Raw genomic sequence first — 24,630 nt, 5'->3', positions numbered from 1 at the left:
TATTTATCTATTTTTATGAATTATATTAATTATATATATATATTACTTTTGTTATTTCAACAAAAATTGAAATAATTATTTTTTACAAAAAACTAACCTTTTAAAAATTGACATTTCGAACTTGAATTTCCTAAAATTTTATCGTAATTTAAAATTTTTATTTATCTATTTTTATGAATTATATTAGTTATATATATATATATATATATATATATATATAACTTTTGTTATTTCAATAAAAATTAAAATATTTTTTTAACAAAAAATTATTTTATAAATGTCCATTTGGATTTATTAAATTTTTTTCATAATTTAAATTTCTATTTATTTATTTTTTATATATTTTTTTGAATTATAATAAATAATTTTATATATAATTTAACGAAAAAAATTGATTTTTTTTTTTTTATTTTAAAAAAAAAACCAGTTGGAAGTCGCCGTTTGGGAGTAGGCCTTCCTTAAGGAAGTCACCATTCCAAATGGCGACTTGTAAGGAAAAAAAATTTGAAAAAAAAAGGGACATTTTGGTGTATAAATTTAAAAAGGGGGCATATTAGTATATAAATTTGAGAAAAAGGATATTGTAAAAAAATAGCCAAAAATCAGATGACATCTTTTTCCACTCTATGTAATCTCAAAAATCCCCAATTAGCATATTCAAATTAACCAATTTAAAAAGAAATTTTTTTTGTCAAAATACACCTCCAGATTTACAATTCAGAAAACATAAAGTGAAAAAAGAAACTACCGAAAAACGAAGCCAAGTAAAAAATGTTGCCAATAGAAAAGTTCGCTCTCTCATTTAACAGAACTAAGTGCCTCCAAACTAAACTATAATGACAATCTAAAATATGCAATTGTCTCTAGACAGAATTAAGTGCCTCATGACACGAAGCATGATCACTTGACCCCATCTTCCATTTTCAAAATTATATTTTTAAATGAGTGCAACAAACTGTTATATAATTCGATAAATATTATTCATTAAATTTCATTTTGTTCGCTGGTTTTCATTTATTATTTACAAATTACATTGAATGTTTAGAAATTGATTAGTGTTATATTTTCAAAAAATTACTTAGAAAGTGCGATTTTTTAAAAATTGATAGTGATATCAAATATGAAGTTTCTAAAATCTTGATTCTTCAACAAAAGCTTGTACAGCCCCGCATCGATTAGTAGAACATTAGATAATAATTTACCAGTAATTAAACTGATACGGTAGCAAACAAACATGCACAAGAACAAGATGAATTAATAGTAATACAAAGTAAATGTCGCATTGTATTACGGAATAAAAAAGGTGCGGGGATAAATATGAGTTATGCTGTTACACGATCAAAACCTGAGAAACCCCAAGAGAAACCCCAAAAGATGTATGGGTTCATACAATGTCATAAGATTATATCTCACAATGGACCATTTGAAATCTTTCAATCTGCTGCTGACATCGTCATTTAAAACTTTTCAAGACATCGACTTTGTCTATTCTTTTCGAGCAAGGAGTTGACATGCTAATAACACCATCAGTCAAGTTTTCAATAATCACGTCCCTTGTATGGCATTTCCTGTAAAATAGCCATGTCAGAAGATTGATTTCTCAGAACATTAAAGCGTCGCTAGAAACATACAATTAATTACAACATCTTTAGAATTCAGTTGAGATGCATAATTGAAAGGGGAAAAAAAAGTCAAAAAAAAAAGTCATGTGCCACCATCGTGATTTGTGATAAGAATGTCCAACACACATGATACATCAACGTGGAACATTGAGCATGAATTAAGTTAATGAGATGACTTATTTTAGCAGTTACGACAGTAGGGGTAAGATATATGAAATTACACCGTACACATTTGAAGTTTCCTAACCAGAGTATATATGGTAAGAGACCAAAGATAAATGCCAAAATAAAATATAAACAAATTTATCTAACAATAATTTAAAAATAAATAAATTACAAGTAAAACATGGAAATTCTTACAGGTAGGTAAGTCGGCATATATAAAGCTTGCCTAGGATGACCAAGAAGCTGTCCATACTGCAATAAGATGTTAAACAATTACCATGAAGCACCGACATTCTCGCAACATTCACCAGAGAGATGCTATAAGTGATATCATACCTGCGGTGCATTTGGATGAAAATATGCTTGAGTTGGCATTTGGGAGACCTGTGGATTATATATGATAGGTTGCGTCCCAGCAAAATTAGGTCCAACCTGCAGACCATATGCAAAAAAAATAATAAGTTTATGAATACCAAGACAAAGAAATTAAGTCAAACCCAACATTTCTGCATAGCCTCATTTGCAAGCTATTTAACCAGCCCTATAAACACACATCCCCAGAATATCAAAACTGAAGTCCCCTATCAGCAAAAGCGGGGATTTATCTTTGTATAAATAGGTAGCTACCAGAAATTTAAAATAAACTTTAAACACCATAAGATTGGACAACCACATCGACACTAGTCATAATCTGCACATTGCACATTACAGTAGTGATTGTGCTAGATGCAAGTCAAATTTAGCAGTAATCCTTAAATAACTCCAACCCATAACTAAGTAATTCTATATATTCAATAAATGCTCTGAATGACTTACCCCAATACTCATGGGTACGCCTGGCATATTTGGTACAGTATTTACAGTAGTTGGAAAATAGAAGGAACTATCAGACACTGGAGTGGGAGGCCGAGCAGGTGATGGAATAAAACTCTTTGCATTAGGGTTGAGCTTGAATTCCTTAAAACATGAAAGGGAAACAGAAGAAACTCAGACATTGGTCAATAATTTGAAAACAAGAATCAGCTAGTGAAATATTCCTTCTTGAACTGCACCTTTGCATTGGGATTCAAAGACAATTTTTCAGAAGACAATGAACCAACTGACGAACTTGGAGATAAACCAGAACCACGAGATGCCGCCACACCTCTCACAGAATCTGACCCATATGATGCCCCACGTGAATTTAAATACTTTGTTTCCCCATTAGCTTTTCCATATGCTAAACCCTCAGCCGAATCCCTTGGTGTTCCTATCTTCTCATGAGACTTTGCTAATATATGAGATGATGGGGCATAGGAGCTGGCATTAGGAGATAACACCCCTTTATCAGAGCCATCTTTCTTCAAGTAGAGTGATGCCTGTGAATCTGCACAAAAATTGGCAGTTGAACACTTTAGAGCTGCTCAAATCTAAGGAAGCCGAAAGAGAAACTTTACATACCCTCATAATTTGACAGTTGAACATCCTCACTTTGCTGCACCAATTAGAGAAGAAAAATAAGAATAAGATTCAGGAGCGTTAGAAAAACTAGCAATCTCATGTGAGATGTTTGTGTAGATAAAAATTTGAGCAGTAATGCTGAAACTTTAACTCACTATAAGATTTTCTTCCTTGGTGTTACCACTGGCTCCATGTAGATTGCAACCCGAGTTCTCCATAATTCTGTAATGTTGTTGGATATGAAAATTTGTAATAAAGATGATATTTATGCTTAGAGATTGAAAATGAAATCTTGAAATCTTCAGGGAAAAAAATCATTGCAATGGAAACAAGTAATTTACAGAAGAGAACCAAGGCAACACCTGCTTTGCCCATCTGAAGACGGGTAGCTTTTGGAAGGGATTTCGGACGCTAACTGTCTAGCGTGATCATAAGCATTAGAGCGGCTTAAATCTACACCAGTAGTTGACTGAGATGACTGTGACTGATCCTGCATACACAATTAACACGAAGTATTGCACTGATTAAGTAAAATAATTACTTGCCAAGAGGAAAGCGTAGAAAATAAAGAGGGAGAAGGCAAAAACTTGGAAAAAGAACATGGATATCAATATTTTCCAGGCCAAGTCGGTAAATTATTCTTAGTAGTATTGCTAGATGTTATATCTGTACTGATTTCAAAATCATAATACGATGCTTCACAATAGAATTATTAACAATCATGTAATATGCAAAGCACTATGTAGTTATGCAGTATCAGTTATCCAGTATCATTGAACTCCAACAAAACACAATATGGTTGAGAAAATTATAGATATTTACTAAATGAGAACTATATAATGAATTAAGAGATACCATGGAGTAGGAATTGGCAAATGTATGCACTCCATCATAGCCTTTTCTACCATTTATTTCACACGATCTCTCGTCGACCGAACCAAATATACCACTAAAAGTTTCAGAATTGTGTGAATCCAACAGTATGTCTTCATTTTCCTCATATGTATCATCAACAAGTTTACCCCTATAGACTGAAGAGAATCTAGTTTCCTCGTCAATATCAAAGTGTCCATCTAAGTGAAGACCTCTTTCCTATTAAAAAAATAATATGGTTTGAAGATTTCAAATAGACAATCAAATCAAAACTGCAGAAACTCAGAAGAGGCAAGGAAATGCATTAACAAGGGTATTGAAGCAACACTAACCTCTGCAAGATGAAGATCTCGGGTTTCCTCACCCTCAATTTCTCTAGCAATTTTTAAAGCTTGCTTTTCTAATTCTCTTGTCCGTGGCCCTTTTTCAAGCTTTGTTGTATAAAGTTCTTCATTGAATGTGCTTTTTACCCCAAACAATGTCTCATTTGTTTCAAACTGATCCCATCCCCTAAAAAAATTTCAAAAAAGGAAGTTAAAAAAAAAGTGCCTATGCAAACCAAAATGGATATGCTGGGAAAATTTTGAAACGTTAAAGGAAAAATAAACAGATGGGAAAACTGTATAAAATTATGACAGTACTGAAGGGACAATAACATATACTTAATCAAACCCCCTCAATGATTATGGGTATACCACAAAAACCCTGTTTCCTTTTGCTATACCAAGAGTAGCCATAAGCCAAATAACATTTTGATAAATTCCCGATAAACAATCCATAACTTCTATAAATGGTTATGGAACTACAGCCTGAAAATATACACGATGCAGCACAAGAAAAGGCGTTGAATACTCGTTATCTAGCTAGGCATATTATTTCTTGCTGTCTAGTTTTCATTAGCCCTGAATACCCAATATCATGTTTTATTCATATCAATGGAGGAGAAATACCTTCAATTTTATAAAAGAAATAAAAAGAAAATGGAGTAAGAGATCATTGTGAAACCAACCACTTACAGTTAAAAAGAAACATGGTATAGTTTCTCAATCATCTAATTCAAGCAAATAAAAGCAACTGATTGGCATGCATGTTGGTATCGCAGTTTTAAGATAAGAGATAATTTTAATGTTCATCACATTTTCATAAAGAAAAACAACCTATTCCAGTGGCCGTCGAAGATATTATCCAGTTCAGGGCATTGTGGATCATCTTCATCAGGTACCCAGGGTTTAAGTTCTCTTCCTAGCTCAGCATGATGAGATTGAGATATTAATGAATCAACCATGATTTCCCGATACCTGTCGTGGTGAGGTTCACCAGGTAGGTCATCCCTAGTAACAGCAACACCCTGCCATAAATGATACGTCAAAATCATCGGGAAACAAGTTGCAATGTGTTAAAAAACTTCCCCTACCCCTACGGCATAGATTAAAGTTTCCAATACCATTGCTTACAATACAGCATTCTAATAAAACCTCATAAGATTTGAGATATTTGAAAAGTAGCAAACCTGTGCTATAACTTGCACAAGATCTTTGGCATGTATAATTAAACTCTTTAAAGGAGCCTTCTTGACAAATTCTGCACCAGACTTCTGCCCATGTGAAGTGTCCTTTGTCAAACGAGCCATTTTCAAAATGATCCCTAGAATAGTATGATTTAAGAAGCAATCAACGTCAAGTTGTCTATGGTCTATAAATCTAATAGTGAAAACAAGAATAGTGATGTCAAACAAAACAGTCAAATCCAAATGAAAAAATAACTTCTAATTTTTTTTAAAAAAAGTCACTAAAAAATTCTCAAAATAAATTACTTATCCTAAATAAAATGGACATTTTTATTACAACATGCAGCAACGATAATATGGGTTGAAGGCAGGTCCAATGTCCAAAACATGTTGTGTGATACTTCTCAAACTCGAATACTCCATTCGGTGTCAGAATAAAAAAAATTACCTCCAATCTGACACCTTGAGGACACAACTTGGAACCCTAGCTCACAGCACTTCCATTTCATTTAGCCAGACGTGAAAAGAGACACGTCTGGTACCAAATTTTCAAGGGGAAAAAAATTAATGATGATGATCAACTATGGGCGGAAGGGCCAGAATTGATTAAATCGTTTTTAGCTTTTTGGTAGTAGATAGATGCATTGAACATTAAAAACATAGTTCAGTAGTAAAATGTTTAAATTGAAATATAATGTTCAAATTGAATAGTGATGCCCCTTAGTATTTTTTTGGTGAGACTCATTATCACAGGAAACTTGTAAACTTAACAAATATTTTTGCTATGATGATGAATATAAAAATTTCGATTTTCAATTTCGATCTTTCACAAATAAAGTTCATATTTAATTGTGTGTGTGTGTGTGTCAAGCTGTCCTAAATTTTGGATATTATAAATATAGGTTTCTATATGTCCAGTATTAGTGTCTTTGCTGCATAGTTTATTCCAGATAGGTGTGCAATAATACAAATAAATAGTTTTCAAAATCACCAAAACTAATTAAAGAACATACCAAAATCTTTGTCGGTGTTTGTTGCATGAAAAATTCCAGAGTATATAGACCCGTTTTTCACTTGGACTTCCACCTGCTGCCCAATTAGGCATGTTGTTACATATACTAGTCGATCATGTGAAGGACTCTCATAACTACCATCTTTAAAGCCAGTAACTGCACCTGTTATAATGAACAGAAAATATCAACATAGTGAATAATGCAGCAAACAATTAGTAAACTATCCAGCTCAGAAGTTCACCTGTACTTGCCAATCTATTGGCATTTATTTTTCCAGATGGGATCTTATTCTCAGACTTAGCAGCACCTTCTCTTTCATATTTTCGGCGGCCATATCCATTAGAGGATTTAGACTGTCCGGGTTGCAAATTCATCCTTACTTACAGCCTCTACCCCTCTAATCTAGATAGAATACAGAGAAATTCAATTATAAAGGTACTTTCTATATAAGATAACAAAAGAAATAATGAAATATATTCAGAAGAGAATATTTGCCGAAGAGTTTACTTCAGATTTCAAGACAGGAAGCTATGAAATCAAACTGTTATTAAGGCAACAACTTTCAATTGTGACAATTAGTAACTAGGTTTCAGCATCTCAAATGGGGAGATTCCTGACTCTATTCTGAATTTTCACTCATATTAGGTATTGTATCTAACATTGCCACTGCATCTGTAACATTTATTTCATGTAAGATTATAGCATTTTCTGAAATATATATTAATTACAGATCCTTGATTAAAGAGAAACAAATCTCTCTAACTTGTATGATTGACTATATCAAAGCCTCTATGTTTGACAAAAGTTAACTTAGATTCTTATAGTGTTCACCGATGTAAATATTATTTCAAGTTCCTCAGATTCAGGTCCTCCTTTGGGAGTCTATCATTCTTTTTAAAGGCAAAAACCTTTATTTGGATAACAGCTGTAATAGGACCCATAATCTTGATTTCTAACAAAAAAGCCACTAAAACAGAGTATTCAAGACAAGGGAGAAAACCCATTGACCAACAGCACAATGCAATGAGATACGAAATAAAAAACAAATCACCTACCCCTATGAGTTTGATCACGATCCGACTGCTAGATTTAGAAAAGGTTAAACAGATGTGCAGTAAATACAACCTCTTTTGGCTGCAGATTGGAATGATTAAGAGGGAACTTCACATTGAGGATGAAATTGACAGAGAAGAAAATAGAAGAAGTAATCATAGAAACTCTGAGAGAGGGAGAGAGAGAGAGAGGGAGAGAGAGAGAGAGAGAGAGAGAGTGGCAGGGGAAAGACACAGCAGATTGGAAGGGAACGGGTTATCTCTTTGAGCTATCAGGACAGAGTGATTTTTTAGGTTTTGAAGGAAGATGCGAAAAGAGAGTTATATAACAGTAGAAAACAAAACAAAATAAGAAATTATCTGGTGTAGTACAGGATATCATGCGCTTTGCTTTTCTTCTTTTTCTTATTAATTTTAGACTTCTACTATTTTGGAAAGCTTACGTGAAATTTAAGGTGAGGTAAGTGCAAATTTTCAAAAAAGTTTATATGTAGTGATCAATATAGAAGTCTATTTATAAATTATATCGTGCTAAGGATAAATAAAATTTTGGGCTATTGCAGTTAATATGTTTCGTTCCATTTGCGAACAGCTCAAATAAAGCATATCACTAATTTAATCAAATTAATACTACCTTTTAAGTAACTTGCATTTCTAAACGGTATTTTGTGGGGTTTAGGTTACACTTATTGAAAGTTGAAATAGACAAACAACTAAACAGAATAAAATTGTAGTCTCGCGAGTAAAAAGTTACAACAAACAAGCCTGGCTGAATAGAACACTTGAGGTTTCAGGAGAAAATGACCCAGTTGCCCCTCATCCCCTTCCATTCCAAATTTCCGATCAAGGCGCCAAAGCCCAAATATTCCCTACCATTCCCTTAGTCCAATGACCCGCTCTAAACAGAGTCCTATATCACCTCTGAACAGAATCCTATTTCTCTAACCCAAAGCATTCTACAAGTATTTATAAACCTCTTTCCTTTAATATAAGCAATGTAATGCTTTATTTTATTAACAAAATTGAACAGGCACATTAAGCATTGTATGGTCAAAACTATCACAATGAAAGCCTCTTTGTGTGGTAAAAAGGACTATGACTTACAGTGGCGGATCTTGCACAACATATTGGCAGGAGCTGGTGAGCGAGTATTAACTAAAATATTATAATTGAAATTCTTAAAAGTTATATAATTTTTTTAGAGTTTCACACAATTCATACAAATAAGAAAAAAAATTAGAATTTCAATTCTTACAAGTTTTACAATTTTCAGTGGCACAATTTACACAAGTTTTTAGAATTTCACCTAATTTAATCAAATAAAATATATATCTATTTTACAATTTTCGTATTTTTAGAAAAATTTCTTTTAAAAAAAATGTATCAAATTTCTTATATTTAAATATCGTGTCACTTCTAAAAAAATACAGAAGTTAATTACAAAAATTCATAATTAAAAAATAATATCCCACTATATCATATATCAATTGTTATCGTGTAAAAATTTATAAATAGGGATTAGTTTATCCTCCATATTAGATAATTTATCTATATATATATAGAGATTATTGTATTAATTTTATTATATTTTATTAGTATAAACTTTAAAAGAAGTAGAACCAACTGAACAGAGAGACAAGAGAGGTAAATAGTTGGAGAAGAGAGATGAAATAGTTCTCAAAACCACAAATGTTGAAATATATTTTAATAATTTATCACTATTATTTTAAAAAGATAGGGGATGCCGTGGCCCCTGCCCCGCTTCCAAGAAGATGCGCCATTGATGACTTAGAACATTAGTGTTTAATAATGTAATAGTTACAACTATTTAGCAAGTATAGTTCCTCAAACAGAAAGAAATATATTTATGAGAATCTAATATATGGTTCCTTTTAAGGCGAAAACCCTAATTTGCAGATAAAAATTAAAAGGATAAAAACACGCGTTGAAAATAAATAGCTAATGCAGGGGATTTGAAACAGGAAATCGAAGGAGGTGGAAGAGTTAGCAGTAAGGAAATAATTGGAAAAGGAAATTTGCGTACCTGAAAGAGGTTGATGACAACCTGATTGGTGGATTGCAGTGGAGAGGTTGAAAGGGTGAGCTGAAGAAGCAACCCTAGGTCGGTTAGGGATTGGGTGATGATTGAGGTTTTGATTCGGTTGTCGGCCGGAGAGAGGCGGTGGAAGAGTTTGAATATCTCGGCGCGATCGAGAGAGGGAGAAAAAAGAGAGGGTGGTTTTTCAGATTTTGAAGGGAGATGCAAAACAAAGAGCGCTTAAAAGCAAAAGCCTACCAAAAACCAAATAATAAGTAATTTGCTGTGGTCAAGTCTATTCTGTTGTAGTACTTATATAGGGTTGAATAAATTTGGAAGTTACGCATTAAGATACAGATATGATATAACAAGGGAAAGATTTTATATCTTAAATATAAGATATTATCACCGTGAAACAGATATAAATATTATCATATATTTTATTTAACTTAAATATCGTAACAAACATATATTTTTTGTTTAAAGTAAATATCGTAACAAACATTTTTTGTAACGTATATATCGTAACAAATATTTTAATATTATTTATCAAATTATCTATTTAAAAATTATTTTCTCATAACATAATATAATGATAAAATTATTACCATAAAATAATCAACAACAAAAATATCATTGTGAACTATTTATATATTTTTTTTAAATAAACTTATGCAATACATTAAAAATATTAATTTAATAAAAATATTAAAAAATTAAACAACTAATGAATTAATTTTTATTTAAAAAATTTGTTAATACTACTAAATAAATAGAATCTATTTTATACATATAGTTAATGTAAACAATTTTTATATTGTCAATTATTATTTATAATATTTGATTTTTGTTATAGTTACTTCTAAAATCACACTTCTAATTAATTATAATGTATCGATTATATTAAAAAAATTACACTATATATGTATTAAAATTAAACTCAAATAAATAATTTTAATTTAAAAAATCATAATAATTAATTAATTATACTATTTGTTAGATAAGCTCAATAAATATACATATAACTAAAAACCCATTTAACTCTTAACACTTGTTTTTCAAATTTTTTAAGAGTAGCAAAACGAGTTGAACTCATAGAACGAGTGACATCCGTTTCAACTTGAATCTTATATCTACTCTTAGTATGTTGTATCCGTTTCAACTTGAATCTTATATCTACTCTTAGTATGTTGTTCTTAGATACCTTTTGGTTCCATTTTACTTTATGCGGTAGGCTTATACTAGACTTAAATTTTGTTAGTCAAGAAAATGTGTTTTGTACAATGATGGCCTATTTGTATTTTTATGGGTAACAATCTTAATACATATGTATCATTCGGACACTTAAGTAACAAAACTCGTATTCCTTATTCACATTTGAACAAAAATAAATTATAGAATATTAAATTATTCTAACACAATTAAGAAAATCTTCAAAATTCTTTTACATTGAATCATGAAAATAACGTATTAAAATATTTATGACTGTGCGAGTGTAAAATCCAAATTGGATACACTTGATCAATGATTGTATATATGAATAATTTACTAAACTGTTTTGTTTTTTAAGCAAAATTACTAAACTAATTGGATCAATTTATTTAAAAAACATTTAAAATATTTAAATTATTTTAGAAAAACAATATATATTATCATTCATAGCCATTCACAAATTTCTGTCATAGTTCTAATATAAAATGTCATTTATGTCCTTAGATTTTAATTCAATTGACAAACATCAATATTATTAAATTAAATATTTAAAATCAAACTCAACATGTCTGTAAATTTAATATTATATTTATATTTCTTCTAATAAAAAAATATCATTAATGATTATTTATTATTTAAAGAGATTAATATTCATCTAACAAAATTATTATTATCATCATCAAGTCTAGTATCTAGTGTAAATGGTTGGTGCTTAGTATATGTGATTGTTGTAAATAGAAAATACCGATTTACCAAGTTTAATTCTTATTCATCTAAATCTTGTTTTTATTTTTTTATTTTTTATTATTATTATTATTTCTTCTAATATCATACATCTATTTAATATATCGATCACTCAACTTTGTGAACATTTGCACAAAAATTAAAAAGAAAAAGAAAACAAGACGACTAAGGCGAGATAATCACCTATTGAACTGATTAATCAAGTCATTAGTTCAAACATCGGTTCCATCAATCGAGTCTAAGATTGGAATTTGCAAGATTTTGAACTTTATGCTTATTTTATGTTTTTTTATATGAAGCAGGAAAATGATTGTGGACACGAAGACCAACAAACACAAAAAGTACAACGCTATTTTTCTCATCGGTTGATTGCCATATTGTCCAATTCCGCGGGCATGAGTGCTCGCTCCTCTAGTGTTCAAAACGTGTAAAGAAATATTACTAGAATTTTTAGTAAATTTATTAATCCTATTTTTACTACCAAATTGACATTTTTTACTACTGGATCGTAGAATCCAATAAAAGACCGAGAATTATGGAGGATGGAAGAGCATCTGCCATAAAACTGTTCTTTCATAGAAAACACAGGTGATGGTTAGTGTCATTCCTGGATTTGTACTTCGTACTAAACGTGTTTCAATTTTAATCTACTAATGTTAGTTCTGGCCATGTGTCCTTCCAGATTTTATTTTCATAATAGTCGTAACAATAATAACTTACACCTTTGTCACATGTAAAATATATTAAACATAATTTAGCTCAAAATGTTTTCATTTATTAATTATCGCTGTATATAATGATGATTATCATGATATAGTAATATGAAGTGGCAACTTATGTAATCCCAGTATTTGGATTCCATAATAAATTGACAATGCCGAACCCAACATCTACAAAAGAGGCATTTGCATGTTTATTTATCCTGTGAAAAAGAACAGTAAATTTGCATGTTTATTTAACAGAAAAAGAAAAAAAGAGGAATATTTAGGGGAAAGAAAAGATACCCTTGAACATTTCTAAGGGTCTGGTGGAATCGTGATTCCTATGATAGTGTCTTTGTTGTTGTTGTTGTCGTCGTTCTTCATAATTGATCTGATGAGATTTATTAATAACAGTTAATAGTGACGATGAGTGTTTTTGCTTTGAGACTTGAGAGCTAGCTACTGAATGAGTGCAACCAAGCAACATGAGGAAGATTCATACCAATCTTCTCTTTTACTTTTCTTTTTCTTTTTTCCATTTTTTTTCCTTCAGAAAAACAGTAAATAAATTCATACTTAAATTACTTTATTAAAGTATCTGTTTTTTGTCTCTATTTTATTAAAGTATCGTGTAGAATTTAGTCCAAAAAAAAAACAATAGTATGTAAAGTTATGACTTGAAAATAATTTACATAATTTATCAATAAATAAATAATACATAATATTTATTTAAGGGTCAAATTAGAGAGAAAAGTAATATTGTATATTGAAAAAAACGTTGATACCATATTTCATTTTTTAAAGCGACAACAATAATTAATAAAAAGTGGAGAGAATAATCAACACTTGAGAATTTCGTTTTGGGTGCATCATTAGTGGTGTTTAGCTTATAACAATAAGATAAGATAAATGTTAACAGATTTAAGTTAAGGATTAAAAGAATTTGAGGAGTTAAATTATAGATTTCAAACTTTAGTAAAGGAAAAAACTATTAAATAAACTAGTTAGTAAAAGTTATTTTTATTGATTGAATTCATGGGTTAATAAAAAAAAATTGTAACTTTATCAATACAACTTTCATAATATATTTTTCTACGTTTTTCTTTTGATGGTTTCTATATCAAGAAGAAAAGTACCACAGCTTAATCTTTATAAAACTACTTATAGATCAAATTAAGGTGTGGACTACGCCCAAAAGATGTTTTTTTTACATTTCCAACAACTCAATCTAACTATTGAACAATGGTCCAAGTTAAATCCAAAAGTGCAAGTAGATTCAAGAGAACATTTTCAAAGGGAAAAAAGGGCTGAAAAACAAGATGGAAGCATTAACATATTCAACAAAAAGGGGAAACAACCAGGTGCTTCATCTAGCCAAAATCGCCAATTTGTCCCCCAACTCATTAATTTATATTCCACCCAAATCGTGTTGCAACCATTTCGCATTGGTTTGCCCCTCCGGCTAAGTTTTTCATTTTCCAGAGACTGGCGATGGGTATGGTCTAGGTTGAAATTGCCTCAAAGTTACAGAACTTTACAATAATAACAAGATTGCATAAATAGACTACTTCACAGTCAACACAACCACATTTTGTGGTCCATCCTCAAATTCACCATATAAAGGTGATTTTTATTAATTCACACTTATGAAAAAGAGTACAATAAAAGAAATGTAATTTAAGGTGCCAATAAATTTATGCAGGTATTCAAGATTAATTCATTCTAGACTCAAAATACATGTACTCAGCATCCTGCAAATTCAAAGCAAACTAAGGTCTAAAGGTAGGGATGGTATATTATCATCTGAAGATCCTGCTTCTAGTAAAACCAAGAACCAATCTAGGCAATGAAAAACAGAAAACTGAAATTAAATCCAGGATGTACATGAATTCTTCATCTTTGGTATGTTCATTTGAAATGCTTCTGTTTCTCTCTTTTCTTTACTGTACTTGAACACACTAACTAAATTCACCAAATTATTCACTGGCATCATTTCCCCAGACATTGTCCCAAGAACCACTTGGAGCAGCCTTTGCTCCCTCAATGTAGTTCATATTTCCAGAAGAATTGTGTGGTCCATGAAGTGGATGTCCATTCGGACCTGGCGGGTTAACCTTCTTGGACTTAGTTCTGACCCCGAGCAACCGCAACACAAATCTAGCTAGCTCTCCATACAGTACACCGGAGCGATCAAACAGCTGCCACAAACACCAAATGATCATCTAAAAAATAAAAATAACACTAATAAATCAAAATAAATATTACACAAGGTAAAATGAGTACATTGTTGTGAAATACTGAAATAACGGATCCATCAAGCAGTATGTGATTAAAATTTATATTACACTTTTTTTTGTAACTTTCACATTTTTTCCAAAAAGTAGATATGAGGTTACTTTAGCTTTTACCAGAATATGCTGCTGTTCATCATGCATGACCAAAATAGCCCTAAAATGTTTATATACAGACAAGTTAACACATCACAAATCATATGTGTAGCTATGATGTCACTTGTGCATCCATATAACTTGATGATTAATTATTCTTAAATTGATTCCACAAACCTCAATTAACATCATACAATTTAGATCCAAAAATGTTGTATCTAAAAAATCATCCCATTTCCATAATTTGACACCAGGAATGATATTTCCCAATAATATGCAAAGGATAAAAGATTCAGTTTTCACCACATACTTTATAGACAACTTTCCAATACAAAAAACTGATCAAATAAAACTAAAGGCCAAACTTTAAAGTCTACATAAACTCATCTTCGTAGACTACACATGTAGACTTGTAAGAGTTTATTTAATATTAAAAAAATGGATAAACATCCATCATAGTATATAACAACACAATTTACTATGTTCATAGTAAATAATTAAAATTATAACTTAGTAATTAAGTAAACCACGTTAGTGAATTAGTAAGCAACCAATACATTAAACTATGATGGGTTCACAACCCAACACAAATACATAGAATCACAATTCAAAAATAATGGACAACTTCACAAATCACGAGATAAGTTTGTAACTCAGCACATAAAAAGATCATAGCAAGTTCAAAGGCAATGGGCAAGTAGACAAATCGTGAGGTTCAAAATTACTAGAGTGAAGGTTGGCGGGACTTGGTTCCCCTAGCTAGTGAGGGATTCAGCTCGATAGAGCTAGAATTCATCAGAGTTGGGGTCATTACAAACTTGCATTGATGGATTTGTTTATGGTTTAGGCTTGTGGCTTATTTTACACTGTGAGATATGGGGTTGAGGCTCGATACAGCATTGTACAGCTCCTTTACAAATTGGTTCATGTTGAATATTAGATGCATCTGCAGAGACGGGTGCTACAAAGGTAAGGTTAATGTTTTGGCCACTGTCGACGCAGTATTATCATTCAGCATTTCAACCATTGTCATTTAGGCGCTTCAGGGGAAATAGTCATTATATTGTGGACTTGTCGTCTTGTTCAATTATCTTCAAACTCACAATTCTATGTGATTCTATGCAAGTTTACACAAATTATTCTGTAAGCAAGTCAGAGCACAATTTGATGCCTAGATTTGTAAGCATGTATGATGATGCGTTTACCTTAGAGTTTGATAACCATAAAAAAGACTTCCAAAACCAATCCCTGTATTTGTATAAGGTTCACCAAAGCAAAAAAATTCCAACAATTGAAAAACACAAATAGTACATATATGATTTTATTTTTTACTTTAATTTCAACTCAATCTTTGAACAGCCATAGAAGGTGGTACACAATTAGTAAATAAATAAAATCACTGAAAGAGAATATTGAACACAAAACCTGGAGAAGTGCAGTCATGAACAAATGGAAAGCCTGGGTGTTCTGGTCAATGAGTATTGATATCCGACCAAAAAAGTTAACCACGCCTTGCATCTGCCATTAGAGGGATATAAATTCAACTTGTGTAGAACATATTTTTGGACAGCAAACAACAATAAACCAATATTCATATTAAATAATAAAAATAATCCAAAGAGAAGAGTAAAGAAGAAATGGTGGACAACAAAAAGAGAAAGCAGAGTACACAAAAATGCACCTAAATACATTGTCCATGTTCCTAAGCAGCTTAACTAACTGTGTCTTTTCTGACGTGCCTCAAATGCAATCCTAACTACTATCATGAACATGAAATTCTGATTATTTTTGCTCAATAAGATGCAAAGACAAAATATAAAGGCTACATACAGTTTAAACGGAAAAGTCAAGAGAATTTGATCTACAATCAACTATCACTCGCAAATATGGAAGTGGTCAGCGATAAAGAATTAAATGTGAATTACAATCTAGTTTAAACAAAATGGGACAAACAATGACCATGATACATCTTGATCAATTATCCCTGTGGAAGAAAAAGTAAGTTTCGAAAGTATCATATGACTCACCACACGCATCACAGATATCCAAAATCCTGGTGGGGATGGAGGGGCGCCGTATGGATTATTGGGATCTTGATCACCTCCATAAGGACCAACACCCCCCCATGCCATAACCACCACCCATTGGACCCCCCAGGCCACTGTTATACATTCCACCTCCATACATCCCAGATGATCCGTAAAGGCCGCCGCCATATCCTCCTCTATTGTACATACTGCTACCATACATTCCGCCACCATACATTCCTCCTCCTAGCCCACCACCATAAGAAGATCCGTACAATCCAGATCCATATCCAGAATTATAATTCATTGTAGAACCATAACCTGCTGATTATAATAAAATAAAATAAATCCTTGAAATGGGAAAACAATGAAAACATTGAAAGGCGACAAAGGATAAAAATAAAAGACGCACCACCAACACCACCATAGGTGTTATTTCCATAGTTCTGTTCCCATGGCCTTGTGGGAACAGGTCTGGTGAGAGTATTCCCGTTGACAGTTGCATTTCTATCAGCAGTAGTAACAATTTCACCAGGCTTCGCAGTCCCTGAAGCCTCAACAACATCACTTGTGTTTCCACCTGATGGGGGTCTAAAAGGCGTCAGGCCAGATGAAGAACCCGCTCGTTCCCAAGGTTTCGGTGGAGGACTACTAGCTTGCAATACAAATCCATTCAAACAATAAAAAACAGTGTGAAACCATTCGACAATGAAGTACAATTTGAACAAGGTTATAAATTTATAGTGTCATACGCTGAATGCTTGTTCTTACAACAGCTTGGAACTTGAAAGACCTTAATATATCATCAAATCAAGAATGAAAAAAAAAAAAAACAATGAATAGAAGAAATTTGATTAAGGTGTTTACATAACTTTTTTTTAAAAATAAAAACCTTTCAAAACTAGCAAACTTCAGAAGATAAATTAAATGAAACATGATTCAAGTTCAATTCAACTATGGTCTCAGATTAATCATATATTAATTCAAACACACATATAGACGCATACATAAGCATAAACAAAAAGAAATATATAATAATTCGTGAATAATTTCGAAGGAAAATAATAAGACGATTGATGAGTGGAAATTTAGGACTCCGGAGGAATTGATGATGGAGATAAAAAAAGTGAAATTAATTGATGTGGTAAACGGCAATGAAATGCAAACCCTAATTAAACTGAGGAAAAGGAGATTAATAAAATTGAAGGCGAAAGCAGAAAGAAACGAACCTTGGGGTTTGGGTTCCATGGGGAATGAATTGATTAATTAATTAATTGTTGAAGCAGGGAAAATTCACCATGTATATTATATGATTCTATAGATGAAGTGAATGTTGATTTTTTGGAGTTAGAAGAAGAAGATGAAGAAGACGAAGAAGAAAGAAAGTGGAACGAAAGAAGGATAGATATAACAATCACCTTGATGGCATTATCTGCAAGGCAAGCTGTAGATAGAACAAATCCTTGGGATCTGCAAAATGTCAGGTCCACAGAGAGAGTTTGAGTCAACCTCTATGGTTTTCAGGAAGTTAAATTCAACCATTGTTTGTAATCAACTAATGGCATGAAAGTCTTAACATTTTTCATCATGAATTGTAATGTGCAATCCACATGAAGCAAGTAAACCTATACTTCAATGTAGTTATCCTCTACTACATAGGGCGACATATCTAAAATACCAAAGTAAATCCTTTCTAACTCTGCATAGATTTCATTTGATTGTTCATGGGTAACATCATCAACTGCAAAGACATGAAACTGCTTATCTACCTCTACCCAACTCCATCCTGCAGGTTTTCTTTTAATCCTTTGTTGCATAAGGGCTCTAACTTCAGATGCTTCATTCCATAAACCTTTTCTTGCATAGATATGTGCTAGAGTTAAATATGGAGCTGCATTACATGGTTCCATCTTAATGAGCTGATTAGCAGCCTCTCTTCCAAGCTCTACATCTCCATAAATCTTGCAAGCACTCAAGACGGAACTCCAAATTATACAATTTGGATCATAAGGCATTTCCTCCATTAAATCCCTTGCCTTCCTTAGATTTCCATTTCTAGCATAAAGATCAATCAAGCAAGCATATTGATCTATATCAGGAGACAACCCATAACTTGTTCTCATTTTGTTGAAATATTCCTCTCCTTTGTCAATAAATCCTGCATGATTACAAGCTGTTAAGACAGCAGTAAAGCAGACTTGATCAGGAATTAACTCTTGTTTGGTTAATAAACAATCAAAAAGTTCCACTGCCTCTAAGCCTCTCCCACATTGAGCATAACCCATGATCATGGATGTCCACAACACAGTGTTCCTATTAGAAGTCTGATCTAACACACATCGAGCTGCATCAATGTCACCACCCTTTGAATACATATCAATCAGAGCACTGGCCACAAACACATTCCTTTCAGAACCTATTTTAATAACCAGAGAGTGCACTTGTTTTCCTTGAAGAAGCACTGCAAGGCTGCTGCAAGCACTTAAAATGGAACATAAAGTATGATCAGTAGGACTCATATTTTTTTCCTGCATTTCAACAAATAGTTTCAGTGCATCTTCACTATACAGGTTTTGACAAAATCCAGAGATCATTGTATTGTATATAACAATATCCTTTTCACTAACTTCATTAAATAATAATAGAGCATCGTGAATTTGTCCCCAATACGCATAACAATCAATTAATGAGCTGGTCACAAAATTGCTAGTATCAAATCCCCGTTTGATGACATGAACATGAAGACTTGGACAATGTTCAAGGGCTCCATTTTGCCCCACACATGCATTAATGACACTAGTCAAGGTAAAACAGTTGGGCCGGATTTTAGTTCCTAACATCTCTTTGAACAACAAGAGGGCATCTCTTCCTTGTTTGTTTGCTGAAAATCCAGCAATAAGTGAAGTCCACGAAACCTGATCATGTATTTTCATGGCCCTAAATATCTTCCTTGCATACACAATTGCAAAACATTTTGCATAGAAATCAACAAGTGCGCTACTTAGGAACAGGTTATCTTCATATCCAGATCGAATCAGACATGCATGAATTTGTATGCCCAAATGCCAATTCAGGGTTTTAGCACAAGAACTAAGTGCATTACAAAGAGCAAACTTTGTTGGCTTCTCCATTAATCCATTCATTCTGCTTAATGACTCTAGTGCTTGGTAGGTACTTGCACTTTTAGAATGTTTTCTAATGCAATCATTTTTACAAGCTTTGCGAAAGAATTTCTGCATCAAAACATCAGCAAAAAAATCTTTTAGGTCTGTTTGGTAGGGAGATTTTGGAGGACTAAGTCTATATTTTAATATATATTTGAGAATTTTAAAGAAAACAACAATTAAAATGATTAATGATCATATAACATTTCAATCAGCGCAGACTGGAGGCGACCGACCACGACGGCAACGAAGCCGGAGTCACAAAACGGAGAGGTGTAACGAGGAGATGTGGCCGCCGCGGGTGAGAAAGAAGAGATAGCAGAGCAACATAGGGGCGAGAAGTAACGTTTTCAGAGGGAGCAGAGCAGTGAGTGTGTGACTGTGAGTCGCGGCAGAGGTGGAGTTGTGACCGTCGGTGCCGGAGTTGTGTCAAAGTTAGGGTTTCGACATGACGGTGATTTTTTATTAAACTGAGGGTAGTTTTGTAATTCATCTTTATAAATTTTTTTGGGAAAGAATGGGGTTGAGTGGTTTACCGCGGCCCCACTGTCCCTTCCCTTTCATGTTCACTGCTGTCATTGTATTTTGATTCAAAAAAAATCTTATTATGTAATTATCAAACTATTTTACTAAGTTATCTTATTAAGTAGTTGAATTACAAGATCAAATTAGATCATTGGTATAAATCAATTAATTAAAATTATTGTGGAAATTAAATACTAATTTTTATGAGAAAAAAAAAACTTATTTTCATGGATGTATAATTGTATAAATAGGAGTTTCACAAAAAGATAGGAATACTCTATTATATAACAACTATGTTATTTAGACATATTTTTCATGTTTAATTGTATGATAAGAAGTCTCTACCATTTAATACAACACAACCGTGTTGACAAATAAGTACTCTATGGACAAGTCAAAATAAAAGTCCACTAATTAACAAAGCAACTCAATAAGCTTTCCAGAAAGGATTGCAAATTCAATCTTTGAAATGTTCAAACTCAAACGTCATCATCCACAAAACTAATTAGTTATTTCTTCATCACATTCACAACACAACACCTTGCTACAGATATAAATACACACTCCTCCATCAGCTAATTATATAGCTTACTATTGTAACAACAACAACAGAATGGGAAACAAGTTACTAAAAATGTGTATAGCATTTTTTATTATGACGATGGTTCCCAAAAATGTGATTGCTCAAAATTGTGGGTGTGCTGAAGGCTTGTGTTGTAGCCAATATGGGTATTGTGGTAACAGTGATGCATATTGTGGTACAGGGTGTCAACAGGGTCCTTGTTTTGGGGGCCAAAATCCACCTAATTCTAATACCAATGATGTTAATGTGGCTGACATTGTTACACCACAATTCTTTGATAGTATAATTGATCAGGCTGATTCTAGTTGTGCAGGAAAGAATTTTTACTCAAGAGATGCTTTTCTTGATGCCCTCAATTCTTACAATCAATTTGGTAGGGTTGGTTTGGTGGAGGACTCCAAACGTGAGATTGCAGCCGCTTTTGCTCATTTCACACATGAGACTGGACGTAAGTATTACTGGTCTCGTTTAGGAGTCAATCACAAATTTTTACACACAATTTGTTCACTAAAATTGATAATAGTTTAACACATCACTTTTAAATCTATGTTTAGTTTTATGTTGAACCATCCTAATATTTAGTGGCAACTAATTCCAACTTCTCAATTATGTGCGGCCACTTTTGTTGAACCATTTTTGTTCGTTTCACGTTTATTAAAGAAATTACTATAATTTTTTTTTCAAAAACAGAAATGACAATAAATACATGCATTTTTTTTTTATAACAGAGGCTATAAATACATAGACTTATAATTAAGTAAATTTGATGTTTCTTAATATCAATTTCTCTTTTTTCTTTTGGCCATGTTTCTCAACAAACACAAGTTAACATGTGAAATGTCGATGCAGATTTTTGCTATATTGAAGAGATTGATGGTGCATCAAAGGATTATTGTGATGAAAGCAATACAGAGTACCCTTGTGCCACAAACAAAGGTTACTATGGTCGTGGACCAATTCAATTATCATGGAACTACAACTACGGAGCAGCAGGAAAAGACAATGGTTTTGATGGATTGAATTCTCCTGAAACAGTGGCCAATGATCCTGTAGTGTCCTTCAAGACAGCATTATGGTATTGGATGAAACATGTGCACCCTGTCATTAACCAAGGCTTTGGTGCAACCATTAGAGCCATTAATGGTCAACTTGAATGTGATGGTGCAAACCCCAACACAGTTCAGGCTCGTGTTAGTTATTACACTCAATATTGTAGTCAATTGGGTGTTGCTCCTGGTGATAATCTTACTTGTTAATTAAGTTAGCTAACCATACAACACATTTATATTATATAGTATTTGATTTTATTTGAATATTATATGTGTATATTATAGTATATGAATAAATGATATGTGACCGGTTGAGATTCGAACATAGTTAAGATGCCTTATATAAGTCGTGTATACAGTGTAACAAATTATTTTGAGTAAATATTTTTAAAACAAGACCCACAAGCCATTTTATATGTGCACAAATAAATCAAAAACCCATTGGACTCCACCACCATGATTTTGCACCAATGATGATATAACGAAAACTAATTTAAAAGCAATAAATTATAAAAAGATGGTAAGCAATGAACAAAATGCCTTAAACAATCACATATCATTAAAAAAAAAAAGTAATACTCCATGACTAGGGTGACATCCTTAACATAATATCGACTTAGAACCAAACAAACAGATCTAATAAATTATTTAATAATTAACATTATAATAAATCATAAAAATTGTGAAAACTGAAATCTGCTCAAATATTTGGTACTCTATATTAAAATATTAAATTTTCTACAATCAATTATTTCAGAATCACACAGTTAGAACATCAATAATCGTCTAATTTTGATCAGACAATCAATAATTAAAATGCAGATGCCAATAATTTTATTCTAGATGATCCGATCTCGATAGTGTAATTCTTTAGGTGTAATTTGATATTTCATCTTTATAATTATATTAAACACAAAACTCAATAGTTCATGAAGAGGTGTATTAGAAAGAAAAAAAAAATCAATTAAAGTCTAATATATCACAATCAATATCACTGTCTATTTCACAAATCCACTAATTATTGATTCAACCTACGTGTTGGAGGGGTCAAAGTTTCATAAATTTAAAGGTCCCGAAAAAGAAAATTCCTAAAATTTTGTGGACTTAAGTGATTGATGGACGCACTTTTTTTAAAAAATAATCGATATTTTTTTGAAAAAAAATTATTAATTTTTTTCAAAATTTATTGATAAAAAAATTTTGGATATTTTTCTGATAAAAAAATTGAACATTTTTTTTTGTTTTGCTGACAAAATTTTTCGAGAAAAAAACTATATAAAAAAATATTTTAGATTTTTTTGAGATATTTTTTTCGAAAAAAATAAATATAAACAAATTTTCAAAAAAAAAAATCACAATCAACTAAACATTGGACCTATGAGCCCCTCACTTATCACAAAAAATAATAAAATAATAGATCAGAACCTTAAAACAAATTATTTCAATAGAAGGTTTAATATTAGAGATTTAATATAAAAAATTTTAAATGGGATTGGGTTTGAGACTTTATTGACTGTTCTAGTCACTAAGCATTTTTCATTAAGCATTTTTCATTACATGTTTTGATTGTCTTTTGTAAAAAATATTTAAATGCATTGTATAATTACCAAATTATCTTTTGCTTACGAAATTATCAAACTAGAATTACAAAATTTAATTAGTTCATTGGTATGATTCAACTAAATTAAATGATTGTGAGAAGCTATTTTCGTATAAACAAGTAAAAACATGCATGTAATGTACTTATCTTACCATCTAATATTAATTTGATTGATTTACTATATAACACCACCCTTATCATTTAATAACACAGCCGTGTTGAAAAATATTTCATTGACAAGTCAAAGTCAAAGTCTACTCACAAAGCAACTCATATACTTTCCAGGAAAGGATTGGAAGTTAATTTCAATCTTTGAAATGTCATAACTCAAACGTCATCCACAAATCTAATTAGATATTTATTCGAAATTGGATTTCCCTTTAGTCACGGAGGTATAAGGAGTCTAAACTGAGGTGGTCTTGCAAATTTGTCTTGACATAAGTAAGTTATACAAATTGAATAACTGTGTTTTTGTTATGAATTTAACTCGTAACTTTGCAGTTGTGTGAATTAATTATAATCGAATTTATTATATCTTTTAAAAAATAGAGATAAAAATGAATTCAACTCGTGACTTTGTAGTTATGTGAATTAATTATAATCGAATTTATTATATCTTTTAAAAAATAGAGATAAAAAGATAAAGTCAAAATAGAAACAAAACAAAAAAAATGATTAGATTGAAGTCAACCCGTCGTATCTCAAATTACTTTAAAAATAAATAATTATTTTATATCAGTTACTTTATGTTTACATTTTTTTCTAAAATAATATTTAAGTATTATTATTTGCGACTCGTTTTGGGGCCAATTCGGTCTCATATTTATTTTGTTTTGTTTTTATTGAATCTGTAACTCATCGATTTTAATCAGGTTAAGATACGAGTTAAGATTTGATCCAATCAAATATTGAAATAGGGTAAATGACA

General features: G+C 31.7%; 4 protein-coding genes across 5 annotated transcripts; 1 reads left to right on the top strand and 3 right to left on the bottom strand.

Annotated features, from left to right (window-relative positions):
* Positions 1-1,235: 1,235 nt before the first annotated feature.
* On the bottom strand, positions 1,236-10,002 carry LOC101493247 (polyadenylate-binding protein-interacting protein 3-like). Of its 2 annotated transcripts, none has more exons than XM_004486806.4 (15): positions 9,717-10,002; positions 6,862-7,022; positions 6,621-6,782; positions 5,611-5,744; positions 5,258-5,448; positions 4,433-4,610; positions 4,083-4,319; positions 3,590-3,717; positions 3,383-3,449; positions 3,228-3,261; positions 2,840-3,153; positions 2,604-2,744; positions 2,124-2,219; positions 1,983-2,039; positions 1,236-1,568 (listed from the first exon to the last, which is right to left on the bottom strand). In XM_004486806.4, exons 2-15 carry the CDS (start codon positions 6,992-6,994, stop codon positions 1,539-1,541), a joined length of 1,902 nt encoding a protein of 633 aa, XP_004486863.1. In that variant the 5' UTR covers positions 6,995-7,022; positions 9,717-10,002; the 3' UTR covers positions 1,236-1,538. The 2 variants fall into 2 exon arrangements, with proteins under 2 accessions (XP_004486863.1, XP_004486864.1); XM_004486807.4 differs by having other exon boundaries at positions 6,862-7,017.
* A 3,933-nt stretch (positions 10,003-13,935) lies between these two features.
* LOC101495266 (peroxisomal membrane protein 13-like) lies at positions 13,936-18,697 on the bottom strand. The gene is given in 7 exon segments (XM_027331538.2): positions 13,936-14,565; positions 16,180-16,272; positions 16,782-16,875; positions 16,877-17,102; positions 17,194-17,432; positions 18,200-18,251; positions 18,551-18,697. Coding segments are annotated over 7 exon segments (942 nt in total). The 5' UTR covers positions 18,567-18,697; the 3' UTR covers positions 13,936-14,343.
* On the bottom strand, positions 18,582-19,924 carry LOC113787589 (pentatricopeptide repeat-containing protein At2g33680-like). Its single transcript, XM_027336421.2, has 2 exons — positions 18,644-19,924; positions 18,582-18,587 (listed from the first exon to the last, which is right to left on the bottom strand). Exons 1-2 carry the CDS (start codon positions 19,922-19,924, stop codon positions 18,582-18,584), a joined length of 1,287 nt encoding a protein of 428 aa, XP_027192222.2.
* Positions 19,925-20,930: 1,006 nt separating this feature from the next.
* Positions 20,931-22,429, top strand: LOC105851081 (endochitinase PR4). Its single transcript, XM_012715527.3, has 2 exons — positions 20,931-21,501; positions 21,903-22,429. Exons 1-2 carry the CDS (start codon positions 21,084-21,086, stop codon positions 22,307-22,309), a joined length of 825 nt encoding a protein of 274 aa, XP_012570981.1. The 5' UTR covers positions 20,931-21,083; the 3' UTR covers positions 22,310-22,429.
* Positions 22,430-24,630: the final 2,201 nt, after the last annotated feature.

Source organism: Cicer arietinum, chromosome 1 (genome assembly GCF_000331145.2).
Source record: "Cicer arietinum cultivar CDC Frontier isolate Library 1 chromosome 1, Cicar.CDCFrontier_v2.0, whole genome shotgun sequence".
Lineage (NCBI taxonomy): Eukaryota > Viridiplantae > Streptophyta > Magnoliopsida > Fabales > Fabaceae > Cicer > Cicer arietinum.
The sequence above is the reverse complement of the archived record's forward strand: the minus strand, read 5'-3'. Positions and strand labels throughout refer to the sequence as shown.

Coding starts and splice junctions, on each gene's coding strand:
- LOC101493247 (XM_004486806.4), bottom strand. CDS start 6,994: ATGAATTTGCAACCCGGACAGTCTAAATCCTCTAATGGATATGGCCGC. Junction 4,320..4,432: donor GAGATCTTCATCTTGCAGAG/GTTAGTGTTGCT, acceptor TTTTTTTAATAG/GAAAGAGGTCTTCACTTAGA. Junction 3,718..4,082: donor TTGCCAATTCCTACTCCATG/GTATCTCTTAAT, acceptor TTGTGTATGCAG/GATCAGTCACAGTCATCTCA.
- LOC113787589 (XM_027336421.2), bottom strand. CDS start 19,924: ATGAATGGATTAATGGAGAAGCCAACAAAGTTTGCTCTTTGTAATGCA.
- LOC105851081 (XM_012715527.3), top strand. CDS start 21,084: ATGGGAAACAAGTTACTAAAAATGTGTATAGCATTTTTTATTATGACG. Junction 21,502..21,902: donor TTTCACACATGAGACTGGAC/GTAAGTATTACT, acceptor ATGTCGATGCAG/ATTTTTGCTATATTGAAGAG.